The sequence below is a fragment of the Oryzias latipes genome, chromosome 16 (assembly GCF_002234675.1).
Source record: "Oryzias latipes chromosome 16, ASM223467v1".
Lineage (NCBI taxonomy): Eukaryota > Metazoa > Chordata > Actinopteri > Beloniformes > Adrianichthyidae > Oryzias > Oryzias latipes.
This window is the reverse complement of record NC_019874.2, coordinates 22,784,161-22,799,457: the sequence shown is the minus strand read 5'-3', so window position 1 is coordinate 22,799,457 and position 15,297 is coordinate 22,784,161. Positions and strand designations below refer to the sequence as shown.

The window sequence follows — 15,297 nt, the reverse complement described above, 5'->3', positions numbered from 1 at the left end:
AAAATGTATCATTTCTAAATATAACAAGACATTTTCCATCAAATGAGTTTTGGCTTTAAATGTATGAATCAACTCTAATTTTTGGTTTAAAGAGTCTCTAAAACTATCTTCAGCTTATTAATTATAAAAAAGTTTACATATGTAAGTTCATTTTATAAAATGCTAAACATCTTATCCGTCATTACTATGACATTCCTTCCTTGTAGTTTAAATATAGATTTTTTTTGCATAGCAAGGTAATTGAAACCCAATAGATTTCATTAGATTTAGTGTTTTTCAAATGTTTCTATTCTTCTTTGTCACTTTTTTTCCAGCTAATATTTCTAGCACACTGCAAGATGTTTGCTTATAACCCTTGTGCTATCCCACGGGGCCAAAATGACCATTGACGTGTTATCCCTAACATGACAAAGGTGGAAAGGGTTTTAGGCAATCCATGGAAACCAGTGAAGATCACAAATCATTGAAGAACAAAGTTCAGCGCACTGTATTGTGGGGTCTAGATGACCCTACTCCCAATGTCAAAGTGCCGAAGATAGCACAAGTGTTAAGTAAGTCCATGTTTAGCCTGAGTCTTGCCATTTTTTGTAGAAAAAGCGAAATCACACCCCAAAAGCAGATATTTTCACCGGATTTCGTGACTTTCTTAGTAAAGTATGCTTGGAAATGGTCACAAATGCATTTATGACACAGATGAGTCATAACATTTATTAAAACTAAAGTTTCACAAACATTCTCAGTCTTTTCTTGATTTGCAAAGTGCAACCAAACTTTAATTCCTTATTAAAAAACATGTTTCCTCTATACTGCTTTGACACTAAACAATTACAAATTTCAAGTTTTTTGCTAGCAAAATACACAAAATAGTTTAAAAAACAGCTTATTCATTATCCCAAGTGTTTTTCTTAACTGCAGTTATTTTATGTTCCCTTTACTTCTGTGCTTCCACAGGTTTGATCTTGATGTGAATTCCATTAAGTGAGCGCAGAACCAGTCGAGGAATTATCCTGGGCTTCAAACTGGGTTCCTCTATCAGCTGGTATTTCTTTAGCGTCATGGCGATCACCACCTTCATCTCATTCATAGCAAAATTCTGACCAATGCAGTTTCTGGAAAGACACAACACACAGAATCCATCAAATTAAGTAACTTCATTTACTGAAATTATGCCACATACTGGGTATGGATAATTAGTGAATAGAATACTTTGAAATATCTGTGTGCCTCCTTACAGTTCAAAACATTTAGATGAAAATCTGGTTATTGTTTCAAAGCAGTTTATTGAGATGATGTGAGCAGACAGGAAGTGAAAAAGTGAACATCTAGTTTTAAGGGAGTCACATGGGTGTGAGTGTGCTCAAACCTCGCCCCAGCAGAGAAAGGCACAAAAGCATGAGGTGATCTCTTGGAAACATTTTCAGGGAGAAAACGGAGCGGGTCAAAAACCTGGAAACACACAGGATGTGTCAGTCTCACATGATCTAATCAGTATGTGTGAGCAATAACCACAGAGTCCCAGGGATGACATAACCAGCTCAAATCTACATGTTGGTATATATACTTATGTAGATTGATTGGTTAGGAACTTTTAGCTCTGTAGTGCAAAACGACATTGTTAATAAATAATTTGTTTACACACAACACTGCTGACGTAAAAGTTGTGCAATATGATTCAACTAACAAAGAACAGTGTTCCCTCTTATATCGTCACAGTTTACCTTTTACGGTCTCACAGATTTTTTTATGGGCAATTTTTGCTCATACTGTAAAATACTGTCCATGAAGTGACGTTACTTCTGCTTACTTCAGGGTTTTCCCAGACCGTGGCATTTCTGTGAATTCCAAAAACACTTGTTCCAACTTTAAAACCTAGAAAATAGAACAAATATTGGTGAGTTTTTATTTAAAAAAAACGACATCGGTACAGGCAACAGGCAAATCATTTGATCTAGTTATACATAAAATTGTACTAGACCAAAAAGCTGTCGGATTCTTAAACGGGTAACTAGAAATCACAGAGTGAGTGTAATCATGATAAAAGTGCTCAGAGTTAAGTAAAAATACTGAGCAATACACAGAATAGATTTCATTTATAGGAGGTACACTGCAAATTGTGCATAAGAGTAAAAAAAAATGAACAAGAAGTAAGCATGAGCGCTTTACAAAAATAAAAAGACTTGGTTTAGGTTTAATTTACTTTAACAAAATCTTTTGTCTTCTTTATAAAGTCATAACCAAAGATTCCATACCTGCTGGTAAGGTCCTTCCATCAAAAAAGGTGATGGGTTTGGTGAGTTTCCTTGATATTCCTGGCACAGGAGGGTAAAGGCGTAGCGATTCTTTTATGCACATTGTTGTGTAGGGAATTTTGTTCAGATCCTCCCTGAATACCAAAAAAAAAAAGGAAAAGAGGCTGTGGGACACAGCTTGTGCTGACATTCAGGCCTAATGACTGCATCCCATTACCATTCAATGGTGTCCTTTCCATCCAGGGCCTCCATCACCTCATTTCTGCAAATCTTCTGGTGCTCTGGGTGGCTGGCCAGACAGTACAGGATGAAGGAGATGCCGCTGGCCGTGGTGTCATGGCCCTCAAACATAAAGGTGTCCACCTCTGCACGTATATCTTCATCTGACAGACCCTGCTGGTTCTCATCCTGATCAATTAAAAGACCAAAACTGGGATTATAGACAGGGATTATGTGAAACACTTCATAACAAAAGGGTGTTAATAATCGGATTTTACCGTGACGAAAACTTTCATATAAATAAAACCTGAGAAAACTAAGTTTTAATTGCATTTCTGAGTATTTCTGTATTTAAATCGCTGTGAATCAGAAGCAGACTTGCGGAAAAAAAGGCAGATTGACAAAAAAATAGTATTTGTTGCATAGAAAATACACCGGGTAGGTTACAAGCCACAACTCAGGGGTCAATTTCTAACTATGTCCTAGAAAACAACACAGGTTTTTTGATTTAAGCTTAAAATGGTATAATTCTTATTTAAAAAAACCCAGAGGGAATGCTTTTAAAATAGCTCAAAATTTGATCGGAGTAAGTGGGTTTATACTTTAAACATTTTTGCTTCGGTTCTCACATGTAACCCTTGTGCTATCCTAGGCACTTTAACATTGGGAGTTGGGTCATCTAGACCCACTAGACAGTGCTCTGAACCTTTTTTCTTCAATGATTTGTGATCTTCACTGGTGTCCATGGATTACATGAAATCTTTCCACCTTTATCCACCTTTGTCATGGTAGGGAGAACACGTCAGTGTAAGGGTGGAGTCATCTAAGATAGCACAAGGGTTAACTAAAAATGGCTTGATTACCGTATTTTCCGGACTTATACTCCGCAGCGACTTATATTAGAAATAAATTGAAATAAATACATTGTTAACCCTCCTGTTATGTTCATTTGTGAGGAACAGAGATGATGTTCCTGGGTCAATTTGATGTATGAGGTATGTTAAGTGTTAAGAGTATGTTAAGTGACTCAGAGAATCAGCAAACCTTTTTTTACAGTAAGATCTTGAAGGCTAAAAACATAATATTCTATTTTCCAATGATTTTATAGATTCAGAAATGCAATAAAAATGACAACTGTTTCTACTAATACAGGATGAAAACAGAGTATTAGTTGGCCAATGATGCTTCATGAAAGGAATAAATAAATAAGTATGACAAAGAATTACTGTGAAATTATGAGATAAACAGTCTGCTATGATTGTGTCATATGAGGTTGTGCAAGTTATTATATCTTGGCCTCAGATTTTGTCAAATAAATTTCCCGTCAAAATGCGACTTATCTGTGTTTTTTTCTACTTTATAATGCATTTTTGGGCTGGTGCGACTTATACTCCACAGCGACTTATAGTCCGGAAAATACGGTACACTTCACTGGTTAAGGCATCGCTGGAATAATAATAAAAAGAGATGCAATTTGTAGAGTTATGATAAAACATACTTTTGCAAAGAGTAAGATGTCCAAAAAATCCAAGTTTCTCTTGCGACTCGACTCGGTCTCTTCCTTTAGTGCCTCCTTCCTCTTCCTTATTACTTCCTCTGCCAAAATGAGACATTAATTTATGACTTTTTCACACTTCAAACTGTCAAAACTAGGTCTGAGTTAGTCCCGATATTTAGTTTGAAGACGTTGGAGCGTACGTGTATGACTGTGAGCCACCTTGCATGCTCTCCTGTGTCTGAAACCATGTGGGCTAAGGTAGAAAATAAGGTCACTGTGGTATGGAAACGTTCTCATCCGGAAGCTGATCAGATCGCTCAGCTCATACACAGCTTTGATGTATTTGTTTGTTTCCCTGGAAACATGAAAGCATGCAATATGTTCATGGGCACAGAAGCGTAAGGAGGAAGCAGAGTCGGTGTCATCGGGCTCACCCCTCTCTCTGGCAGTTGCTGTTGTGGCTAAAGGCGCACTTCAAGATGCTGTCCAGCGTCATGAGGCTCACGTGTTCAAACAACTCAAACGTCTCAGAGGTGTTTGCATAGCTCTCCCATTTATCCTGGAAACAAAAGATTGTGGGATTCATATCACAAATGTTTCATCTCTAATGCTAAAAGAGTCTTTTGGGTTAGTTTCCTACAGACCAAAACTCCACCGTTTATAAAAATTCACTTTGTTTTTGTGGCCATTAAGCCTTTCATTCATAAAATGTAGCTTTTAAATACTTACAACTATTGAATTATAACAGTTTCTATATTGAAGAATTTTGATTTATTTTACTCTGACGGGAGCACATATGAGTCCTTTCAAAATAAAATACTCTGTGTCATAGGAGATCCTCCTGATGCAGCAGAAACTTTCAAACTTTGCTTCTGAACAGAAACTAGGTCCTGCTGTGCAAAAGAAGATAAGGATATGTACTTTATTCTAGATTTAACCATCATTTTTGCTTGTGTATTTTGAAGGATTCCTAAAGTGATAAAATGACGAAAACTCGCGATATATGATATTAGTGAGCAATATTGCGATGACGATCTAACTTGCGATCCATGAACAAATAGCAAAACAACCAAAAACATCATTTCCTTTTCACTGCAACAGTTAAATGTTTAAATAAGAGTCAACATAACTTAAATTAAACTCCAAATGACTCTTGTCTACATAGAAGGGCTCCATCCAATTGGTCAACAATGTAAAGGCTTCCATCTGATTGGTCAAAGGCATAACTGGATTTCTTTGATTCGTTAAATATTTCAAGCTGCTAAATTGTTTTGTCACATTTAAGGGAACCATTCAGTGCAGTTTTCACCGTCTTTTGCGATATATGTCTTGCACAGCTTGATATCGCGATGATGATAAATTTGCAATTTATTGTACAGGCTACCATTGTTTATTAAAATCATAAGCGTTTTTCATCAAAGCCATAGAGCAGGGGTCGGCAACCCAAAATGTTGAAAGAGCCAAATTGGACGAAAAAAACAAATATGTCTGGAGCCGCAAAATATTAAAAGCCCTATTTAAGCCTTATAATGACGGCAACACATGCAATGTGTATCTATATTAGCCTACTATCAAAATGACTACGTTGTTACAAATACATAATGAGCATTAACGATTACATTTTTATTTGCCCTGCAGTGCATTCTGCGGAGAACGACGCGTCACGTGACTGCTCTGTTGTGCAAGTTTAACTTCATTATAATATCAATGAATTATGTGTCATTGCTTTGATAAAATTAAAGAAATGGAATAAAGAAATCCGATTGATGTCATTTTTATTTTGAGGATTCGAACAAAAAAACAATAAAATGGAACGTGCGTGCCCCATGACAGTCAGCCTGCGCTCGAATGACAAAACAGCTTTAAGCATTTGCGGCGCCTGCAGACTTTCATTCAGCTCGTTTAGGTGGCTTGTCACAGTCATGTCCACCAAAATGTGCAGCTTTCCGAGCCACAGTATCTTCCAGTTGCGGGTAGTTCAGGTCTTTGCTTTTCAGGAATGTTTTTCACGTGTTCAAAACAGACGAGAAAGTGGCGCAAAAAATCACCCCTGGACAGCCATCGGACTGTGTTGTGTAGCAGGAGATCAATGCACGGAACTGACGGTGGTTCGATTTCCATCAGCCACCTGCCTAGCGGTCCGCTAAAAGTAAAACAAAATAAAAATAAAAAAGCCCTTCTGGTAGAAACGTGTGTCGCAGGCTATGACGCAAATTTTCGTTGACAGAAATGTTGAAATTGTAGTGGGGGTCTTGTGCAGTTTAGGTCTGTTAGCAGCAGGGGATTGTGGGATGCGGGATGATGGTCTTATTAGGGCTCAGCATGAGTGTTTCTGTTTGCCCACATTTCTTTTCATATGGCAGTTTTGTTGTTCCACCTTAGTTTATTCTTCAATTTATGTTGGTTCTTTATGTTGCACCATGAGTGTAGAAGGGAGAGAGGTAGATGACCACTGTGCAATGTTCAATGTGGTGTGTTCTAAATAAATGGGCTTGATAGGCCGGACAGAGGCGGCGCGCTCAGCTTCTCTTTTTGCCTTCACTTCTCTGAGACTGTTCGGAGTCGTGTGCTATAAGGGACACGGACAGTTTTCTAGCGCAGACAGTTGATTGACAGTTCAGTATTCTTGACAGCTTGGCTCCCGTATCGTCCGCTGCAAGTGACGTACTTGCCGGGCGTTACAATATTTATTCTACACATTCTTACAGCATTGGTAAACGTTAAGAATGCTTGTGTCTTGTTTGTCCTCATACAGAAACCATAATAAAACAAAAAATATATTTCTCTCCCCCATCTTTTTACATTTTCAAACATTTTTGAAAATGCTCCAGGGAGCCACTAAGGCAGCGCTAAAGAGCCGCGGGTTGCCGACCCCCGCCATAGAGGCACAATAAAGGGATAAAAGACATGTGACTCTGGAGCCTCAGGTTGCAGACCCCCTTAGCCAAAATAAGAGTACAGGATAACATACCAGCATAACTTGTGCAGACTCTGACATCAGGTTGACATAATGCTTTAGGACATCATAGTGGAAGCCCGGGGTCAAGAGCCTCCTGTGTCGAAACCACTTCTGACCTTTTGACACCAGTAATCCGTTTCCTTCCAAAGACACAATAAAAGGGAGTTATAACAAAGCAGCTTAATGAACAACCCTTAGAGCGTATGACATGCTCCAGTAAAAAAGGCAAGGCAGGCTCACCGATCCATGACTCGATAAACCTATAGGCCAAATCATCTTTTGGTTCTGTTGGAGAGACAGCAAATATAAACCCACTTTAGCCTTCTGATCACACAGAAACACCTAAAATAAATAACCCCTGTATAAAGAAGAATAGCTAAAAGCTTCATTCACCTGTTGTTGTCAGTATTGTTTTGGCATAATCTGGATGATGTATGTTGAGAAAGCAGACAGAAGGGCCAAACCACATGGGGAAGGCATAGGGGTACTGCTCTCCCCACTTCAACCCCCTCTCCAAGTCTGTTCCATCTTGTTTAAGCTATGATGGAAATGAAAGCCTGTGAGAACATCCTGCACAATCACTGCAACAGTCGGATTGGAAATAAGTCTTGGATAAACAAATATTAAATAAATAAACAAATAAAAAATCAATCAATCAATAAAAAGTCTTTTCAGCATGCATTTTCTCTGCAAGAATGCAGTGTTTTAGATTAAACATGCACAATTATATTCAAAAAGATCATATTTGTTCCAATGTTTTTTGATTGCATAACATTGATTTAGAGGAAATGTTGTAATTTAGAAATAAAAACTGTCCAAAAGTATACAACTTTTGATAAAGTTTACTTTAAAATCACCAATTGTTCCAGTGCATCATGTCCTGGAGGTTTTAAGGTTGCATAAGTCTGCAGGTGCAAAACAAACTCTAAACGAACAGTTTCTGCGCTCACTTGTAAGACATGTCCGAACAGCCAGTTCCCCGGTGGTCCTGGAAAAGCTTCAACGTCTCGCAGCAGACTTTTTCTCGTGGCCGTCAACAGAGTCAACTTGTGGACGATGACGATGATGCAGAGCGCGCCGAACGCGACATGAATATGAAGCCAGGTTAGCTGAAAGCCGAAGAGGGCTTCTGTCAGCCCCGCAGCGAACATACCTGCTGGATCCCGGAGGACAATTCAACCCAAAACAACAGCGCGAGCTCAATTCAACCGAAGATTCACGCGCCTGAAAAGAGAGAGAGAGAGAGTGTGTGTGTGTTTGCATAAAGGTGCGCGCGCGCAAGTCAATGTGAGCCGTTCACGTACTAGCGGAAAGTTGGGCTTCCAGCATGGCGGAATTGGAAACTTGTTTCACAACTTAAACGGTGACCTATTTTCTGTTTTAATTTCTAAATAGAAAGTTTGCAAATTAAGGACTATAGCCTCACTCTTTTAATTGTTATTAAAAAGAAAAGATTTTTAAGAATTCTTTCTCGAAATTTAGAAAAAGTAATTGTAATAATTCACAATTTAAAAGAAAATACACACTAACAAATTATTACATTTGATAAAATTATGAACAGTCTATAGCTTCTTATATTATGTATATTTACAAGTTTTATAATCTTAGCTTTAAGAATATATATATATGATAATTGTATTATGTATCACACTGATCCACACCACCAGGATCTACAGTACTGACATTGGGATGTCATTTGGGCTCGAGAAATGCAGCCGGATGGTGACAAAGAGAGGCAAGGTAGTCCACACAGGAGGGGTCTCACTCCCAGAAGGAACAATAGCAGACATTGAGGACAGTTACAAGTACCTTGGAATTCCGCAGGCAAATGGCAACCTGGAGCAGGCAACAAGGAAAACTGCAACAGCTAAATACCTTCAACGAGTAAGGCAAGTCCTGAGAAGCCAGCTCAATGGCACAAATAAGACCCGGGCAATAAACAGCTACGCACTGCCAGTTATCAGATACCCTGCAGGAATAATAAGATGGCCAAAGGAAGAGATACAGACCACGGATGTTAAGACATGAAAGCTCCTCACCATGCATGGAGGGTTCCATCCCAAATCCAGCACCCTGAGACTGTATGCTAGCCGCAAGGAAGGAGGCCGAGGACTAGTGAGCGTAGAAGCCACTATCCAGGATGAAACATCCAAGATGCATGAGTACATCAAGCTCAAGCTGACAGTATGATCAGTGAATGTCTCAGGCAATGGAGGGCAGAGGATACAGTGCTGGAGGACAGATCCTCATGGGAGGACAAACCCCTGCATGGGATGTACCACCGGACCATAACTGAAGTGGCTGATATCAAGAAGTCCTACCAATGGCTAGAAAGGGTTGGCCTACAGGACAGCACTGAAGCACTCATCCTGGCAGCCCAGGAACAAGCCCTGAGCACCAGAGCGATAGAGGCTCAGATCTACCACACCAGACAAGACCCAAGATGTACTGTAGGCTGTGCAAGGAGGCGCCTGAAACAATCCAGCACATAACTGCAGGGTGTAAGAAGCTGGCAGGTAAAGCATACATAGAGCGCCACAATCAAGTGGCTGGAATAATATACAGGAACATGTGTGCAGAATATGAACTAGAAACCCCAAGGTCAAAAATTGGAAACACCTCCGAAGGTGATAGAGAATGACAGGGCAAAGATCCAATGGGACTTCCAGATCCAGACTGATAGAATGGTATTAGCGAACCAACCAGACATCATAGTGGTGGATAAAGAACAGAGGAAAGGCGTTGTGGTGGATGTGGTAGTGCCAAGCGATGGAAACATCAGGAAGAAGCAACATGAGAAACTGGAGAAATACCAGGGACTTAGAGAAGAACTGGAGAAAGCATGGAAAGTGAAGGTGACAGTGGTGCCTGTGGTAATTGGAGCACTTGGGGCAGTGACTCCCAAGATGGAAGAGTGGCTACAGCAGATACCTTGATAGAAAACATCTCAGTCCAGAAAAGCGTAGTGCTAGGGACAGCTAAGATACTGGACCCAAGCTTGTGTGTAAGAAACCACCCGTGATAGGGTGAAAGGGGCGTTAAATATAATTTTGTGTAATAAACAAACAGTTTTTAATGTCACTGTGACATAGAAAACAAATAATCTTATGGCTGTATTTTACGTGAACACGCTCTCGTTTCAGACTTTCTCAGAGACGGGTTGCTCAGATGGGACCATGAGATTCATTATGATGTGGAGCTGGTAGTTTTGTTTATAGTAGAATGAACTGGAATGGATGACTGGTGTGGCTGCAGTGACTAATAAACACAAAGTGTTAGTTTTTGGTGTAAACTCTAAACATAAGCGGAGGCCTCAAACTTTCAGAACTTACTATGTAGTGTTTCTAGAAAAGATGTCTCTATGACTTTCAAGTCATGTACATAAATAATAAAGTTTATTGAAGTGACATTTTGTTTGATGGATGCTGGCCTTCTTGTCTGGGAGCCACAATGGAAATAAAACTCTATTTAGTATAAGATAACAATACGTTTGACAACAACAAGGCCTCTTTAATGAGTTTTCCATTTGGTTGGAGAGAATGAGTCTCTTTGACTTTTTTATGAGTATGAAACCACATTAAAAAAAAAAACAGCCTTGACATTCATTTGTAAGGAAACCTCTCAGAAACCACAACATAAACACTTCATAGTTGACTCAAATACTATTAAGCTTCCACACGTTTTATCAAAGTTTCCAGAACTGGTCTTTGCCTCTGTATTTTCAGCCAACAAATTAATTAAATCAAATTCTTCATTTCCGCACAGTAGCATATAGTGCAGTAATGTAGAACCATTGCAATTATTCTTTATTTAAATCAATTGAGCAAATCAAATACTGTCAAACACACAGAATATGAAAAGCTATGGTATTAAAAAAAACCTTCACACATTTGTTTTTTAAGTGAGGAAACCTGTTGCTAGTTAGATTTTATATCTTGACACATTTGCTGTTGCAGAATGTAAAATGTAGGCTAGACGATGAGAAAAAAAAGTGTAGGGGAAGGCTTTGCTAAATTTCTTCGTCTCTGGACCACTTCCTTTAAATCAGCTTGAGCATGCAGTTGTCACTTTCAGTTAAAAACCTTTAGTGCTTTGAAGAGCCTCTCAACTGAAGTCTTTAGGAAACTGCTGGTAAAACCGTATATGGAACTGCTTCAGTTTTAGTGAACAGGGTTCTTGTTTTTTTGAAGACATGAGGTCAGTCAAAGCTCAGAATCAGAAAGACTTTATTTTCATTCTTATACTTTGGAATATTTGCATAACACAAGGAAACGGTGAGTGAATCATGGAACCTAGATGATGCTAACTTTATATCACCTTTTTTATAGTTGTGTAATGTGGTGTGAATGTCAATAACAAAAATGTTTCTTTTTTTTTTAAATCAGTCAAAGATCATTTCCGCTTCTGGCTGGGATGTCAAGCTGTCATACCCTGCAGCAACCGCGACTTGGACTCGTTCAAATGGTTTTACAAAAAGGAAGAATACAGTGATCAAACTGTGTTGTTGTCTAAAGACAAAAAAGGAGTAATATTTCGTAAAAATCTTTTCACCAAAAAACTTAATTTAAAAAATGCCAACTTAGTCATCAGTTCTTTCACGGATGATGATCAGGGCATGTATTGGTGTGAAATCTGCCATCAAAGTAACTGCAGCAGGAAAGAGTCAAACATCATCAGCGTGAAAAAAGGTTTTCATCACATTTTCATCAGATTTTGTATTTTTTTTTTGCAGATTTGCAAAGTCTGTTCCTTAAACTCTCCTTTTGTTTCTTTCTTCCAGAAATTCTAGATGAAAGTCAGAGGACGGTTAACATCCTCGCAGGCACCAGCTTTAACCAAGAATGCTCAGGCAACTTTTCTTCTTTCGAATGGGTTTTTGAAGCAGGTACTGCAACTGCTTTCAGGAAAAGTAGGGTTTTTTTCAGCCATTGAGCCCAGTACAAATGTTTAACCCGGTGAAGAATAAAACATTCTATTCTATTCTATTCTATTCTATTCTATTCTATTCTATTCTATTCTATTCTATTCTATTCTATTCTATTCTATTCTATTCTATTCTATTCTATCTCTGTAACAGCACAGAGGCCATTTTCCGTCACTGTGACTTCCAACAAGTCCATATATATTCCAAATGTAAATATTACAGATGCTGGGAAATATACGTGCTTGGTGAGTCGGTGTGGGGGTCCAAGTCAAAAAGTGCTTACTGTCAACTTATGCGTAATAACAGGTGAGAAGCTGGTCATCATTTACACACTTTTACATCAAAGTGCTTCAATTTATGGTATCTAATTTGTTATTAGTATTATTATTATATGTTTTTCCAGCAGTGATCCCTGATAAAGGTTCTCCTGTGTCGTGTGCTGTGGTGTGTGATGAGGAATTCAATAAAAAAAGTCATGCTTGGAGTCAGATGATGAACATAACAGGGATATTGATGCATGTGGATGGATCTGGGAAATTAACCTGCAATGCAAGTCAGATGTTCAAGGCAGATGAACATTCAACAGTTACCAGCAGTTATGTGTCAACAACTGCATTTAGCAAAACAACAGGTTATCTATTCATATACACATGTCTGTCAGTCTTTTAAAATTTAAGCAACATTTTTCAAATTGTAATATTAAAATGATCATTTTTGCAGGAATGTCCACAGAAAAGGAAGACTGGAGTGGACTTGTTTGTGGCGTGTTGGTTCCTTCTGCTTGTTTGATTTTAATTTTAATGTTCTGCTTGAGAAAAAGACTGCAGTCTGGTAGGTCTGGGGTGCAAATTCTGAGGTTTTTTACTTTCAGAGTTTTAATGAGCCTGAGGTTTTAACAGCTCCATCACACATTTTCTATGTTCACCCTCTAGCATTTCCTTTGCTTTGCACTTGCTGTGTTTTCAGAAGATGGACAAGTGTGAGTAATAATCCTTTAGATTTTCCACAAATCATAAAGTGACTAATCATTTACTAATCATTTTCCACTAATCATTATTTCTTTATTCACAGGTGGAAGAAGAACCCTCCATTGTTTATTCCTCAATTGCCTTTAGAACCCCTGCAAAGACCAACGGCCGTGAATTAGCCCACAATGAAACCATTTACAGTGAAATAAAATTCACAAAAAGCAGTTTGGATAGGTTGAGCAGGTAATTGTTGCGATATTTTAGCAGTTCTGAAGTTGCCTTAACATGGATTCTGTTTTGTGAGTTGAAGTAAACTTCACCCTACAAGGTCCAAAATGGAAACCCTTAGAAGGGTTTTTTCCATTGTGTCAGAAAATGAATAACTGCTTGCTAATTATCTTTATGAAATATAGCATTGCTATGTGTCTGTACCTGATAATGTCAGCAAGTGCTTTGAAAACAGAAAACAAGATCCTTTAAAGGATTCTGAACCATTATTTTTTCTGACACAAATTTAGTTAAATATTTTGTCTTTAAAGGCTTCGGAATCCGTCAAAACACGGTTTTCATATCTTTATTATTTTATGTATAAAATATGCATCTGATGGAATGTTTGTCATTTACTGTAAAAGGTTACACACAAATCTTAACAGGTTTGTGAACCTCAATCAGCCAAAAAATATATCAGCATGTTTGAATTTTAAATGTTTTATACAATTAAAAATATATATATTTAAGACAAACTAGTGGTACTCATATTATAATTGTTCTGAAGATGTTGCAGCATCTGAGTTGTAAAAAGAAGGCCCACAGAGCTAGGCTTTTATTTTTTTTTTTAGGTGCCAGCAATTACTATTACAACATTTTAGTATGAAATCTACATATATATTTTTATTATTTTTAAATGTGTGCAAGGTTTTCAAATACATTTAGTTACTTATCTGCACTGATAACTGTTTCAATTTTTCAAACGCGTTTTGGTTTGTGAGTGTTTTTGTAAATAAAATGGCTTGCAACTGATTTTTTAAAATGTTATTTATTTATTGTATTCTTTTTTTTTTTTAAAGCTGTCCTGTCCAACAACTGGGCAAACAGATGAGAGCTGAAGGCCTCTTGTGTTGGACATATTTTATTTTAACAACAGGGGTTATGAATCTTCTGACAAACCAGAGGTATGTCTGAATAAACCCCTTTTGTAATCGAGGCCAAACTTTATTCATTTTAAATCGTATTTGAAAATCTTTTGTGTTGGACCGGACGGAAAAGGAAAGGAGGGAGGAAGAGAGAGGGATGACAGAGAGGGGGAGGATAGGAAGGTGATTATAGAAGGGGGGGGGATAAAACCATGAAGCAGCATAAAGCAATAAGTTGCTGGATGGTTATACTCATTACAGTGAGGTTCAGATGTAATACAAGTCTTTAAGGGCGGGGCCTGTCCACACATGCTCAAATGTTATAAACATTGAAACCTCCAAAAATGTTCATGTCAACATGTACACAATACAGATAATGTTCACACATGCATACCTATGCATTCAAACCAACAAGTGTGAAATAATCCATTCGATCACGCAAAATATATATAAATATACGTAAAATATTAGTGCAAATGTGAGCTAATACTTTTGCTCCAGTGTTTATGTTCCTCTAAAATGGATGATGGAATGTAAAAAGAAGGAGGGAGAGTGCCCAGTCGTCCCCACACCAAGACCCTCGCCGTAGCTGCAGCGGCAGCTAGAACCCCCCCCCCCCCCCCCCCCCCCCCCCCCGACAAAAAAATCTTAGCAGTTAGTGCATCAGTTGAAGAGTGGCAGATAGTTGTTATTGATGGGTGTGGACTCACCGCAATGTCCATGGTAGTTCTGATCAGTGTAAACTTGCTTTTTATTTCTGTTTTGTTGGTTTTACAGTTGCTATTTAAGCAAATGTGCTTTTATAGACCACACCAAACTGAGAGGTCAGGAGAGAATACATCTGTAAATGGATATTTTGGAAAATTGCAGGGCTATTCTCTTTATCTTTTTTTTTACTTTTACTGTTTTAAAATGTTTTTACATTTCATTTGTGTTTCCATTTATCCAGATTCTGTGTATTAGACCAGTGTTTTTCAACCTTTTTTGAGCCACGGCACACTTTAACCTTGACAAAAATCCAGCGCCACACCAGCATCCAAAAAAAAATAAAATAAGGAGGAACTCATAGTCTGTATTGATCTACAGTGCCTCCGCATTCTCACATGCAGTTTTGTGATAATTGTGGCAGAAAAAGCTGGAAGTTGCAGCTTTTTTCTCTCCAAAAGATTTAATAAAAGTTAAGGCAAAGATTCAAAAACTGTTTGATGTGTGTTCGTTGTTGTTTCAAGATGTTAAGAGGAGAGACTCATTGTGCGCCGAGACGCTGTCACTTTAACCCAATGCATCATGGGAGATGTAGTGCAATGATTCGCCGAACGCAGAAAGACAAGCGTCTCTGAGCTTCAT

The 15,297-nt window shown here is 38.2% G+C and overlaps 2 protein-coding genes across 4 annotated transcripts; one reads left to right on the top strand and one right to left on the bottom strand.

Annotated features, from left to right (window-relative positions):
- Positions 1-688: 688 nt before the first annotated feature.
- Positions 689-8,154, bottom strand: LOC101165838 (cytochrome P450 4B1). Its single transcript, XM_004078270.4, has 12 exons — positions 7,876-8,154; positions 7,319-7,463; positions 7,166-7,210; positions 6,938-7,065; positions 4,401-4,525; positions 4,167-4,321; positions 3,967-4,064; positions 2,467-2,657; positions 2,250-2,383; positions 1,805-1,869; positions 1,364-1,446; positions 689-1,109 (listed from the first exon to the last, which is right to left on the bottom strand). The coding sequence occupies exons 1-12, from the start codon at positions 8,074-8,076 to the stop codon at positions 932-934; spliced, it is 1,548 nt and encodes a 515-aa protein (XP_004078318.1). The 5' UTR covers positions 8,077-8,154; the 3' UTR covers positions 689-931.
- A 2,585-nt stretch (positions 8,155-10,739) lies between these two features.
- LOC105355988 lies at positions 10,740-13,875 on the top strand. 3 transcript variants are annotated; one of them, XM_020710298.2, is made up of 8 exons: positions 10,740-11,199; positions 11,311-11,613; positions 11,706-11,834; positions 12,003-12,155; positions 12,256-12,480; positions 12,570-12,680; positions 12,782-12,828; positions 12,921-13,875. In XM_020710298.2, exons 1-8 carry the CDS (start codon positions 11,118-11,120, stop codon positions 13,062-13,064), a joined length of 1,194 nt encoding a protein of 397 aa, XP_020565957.1. In that variant the 5' UTR covers positions 10,740-11,117; the 3' UTR covers positions 13,065-13,875. The 3 variants fall into 3 exon arrangements, with proteins under 3 accessions (XP_020565957.1, XP_023820047.1, XP_020565955.1); XM_023964279.1 differs by having other exon boundaries at positions 10,741-11,199; positions 11,706-11,810; positions 12,253-12,480; XM_020710296.2 differs by having other exon boundaries at positions 10,741-11,199; positions 12,253-12,480.
- Positions 13,876-15,297: the final 1,422 nt, after the last annotated feature.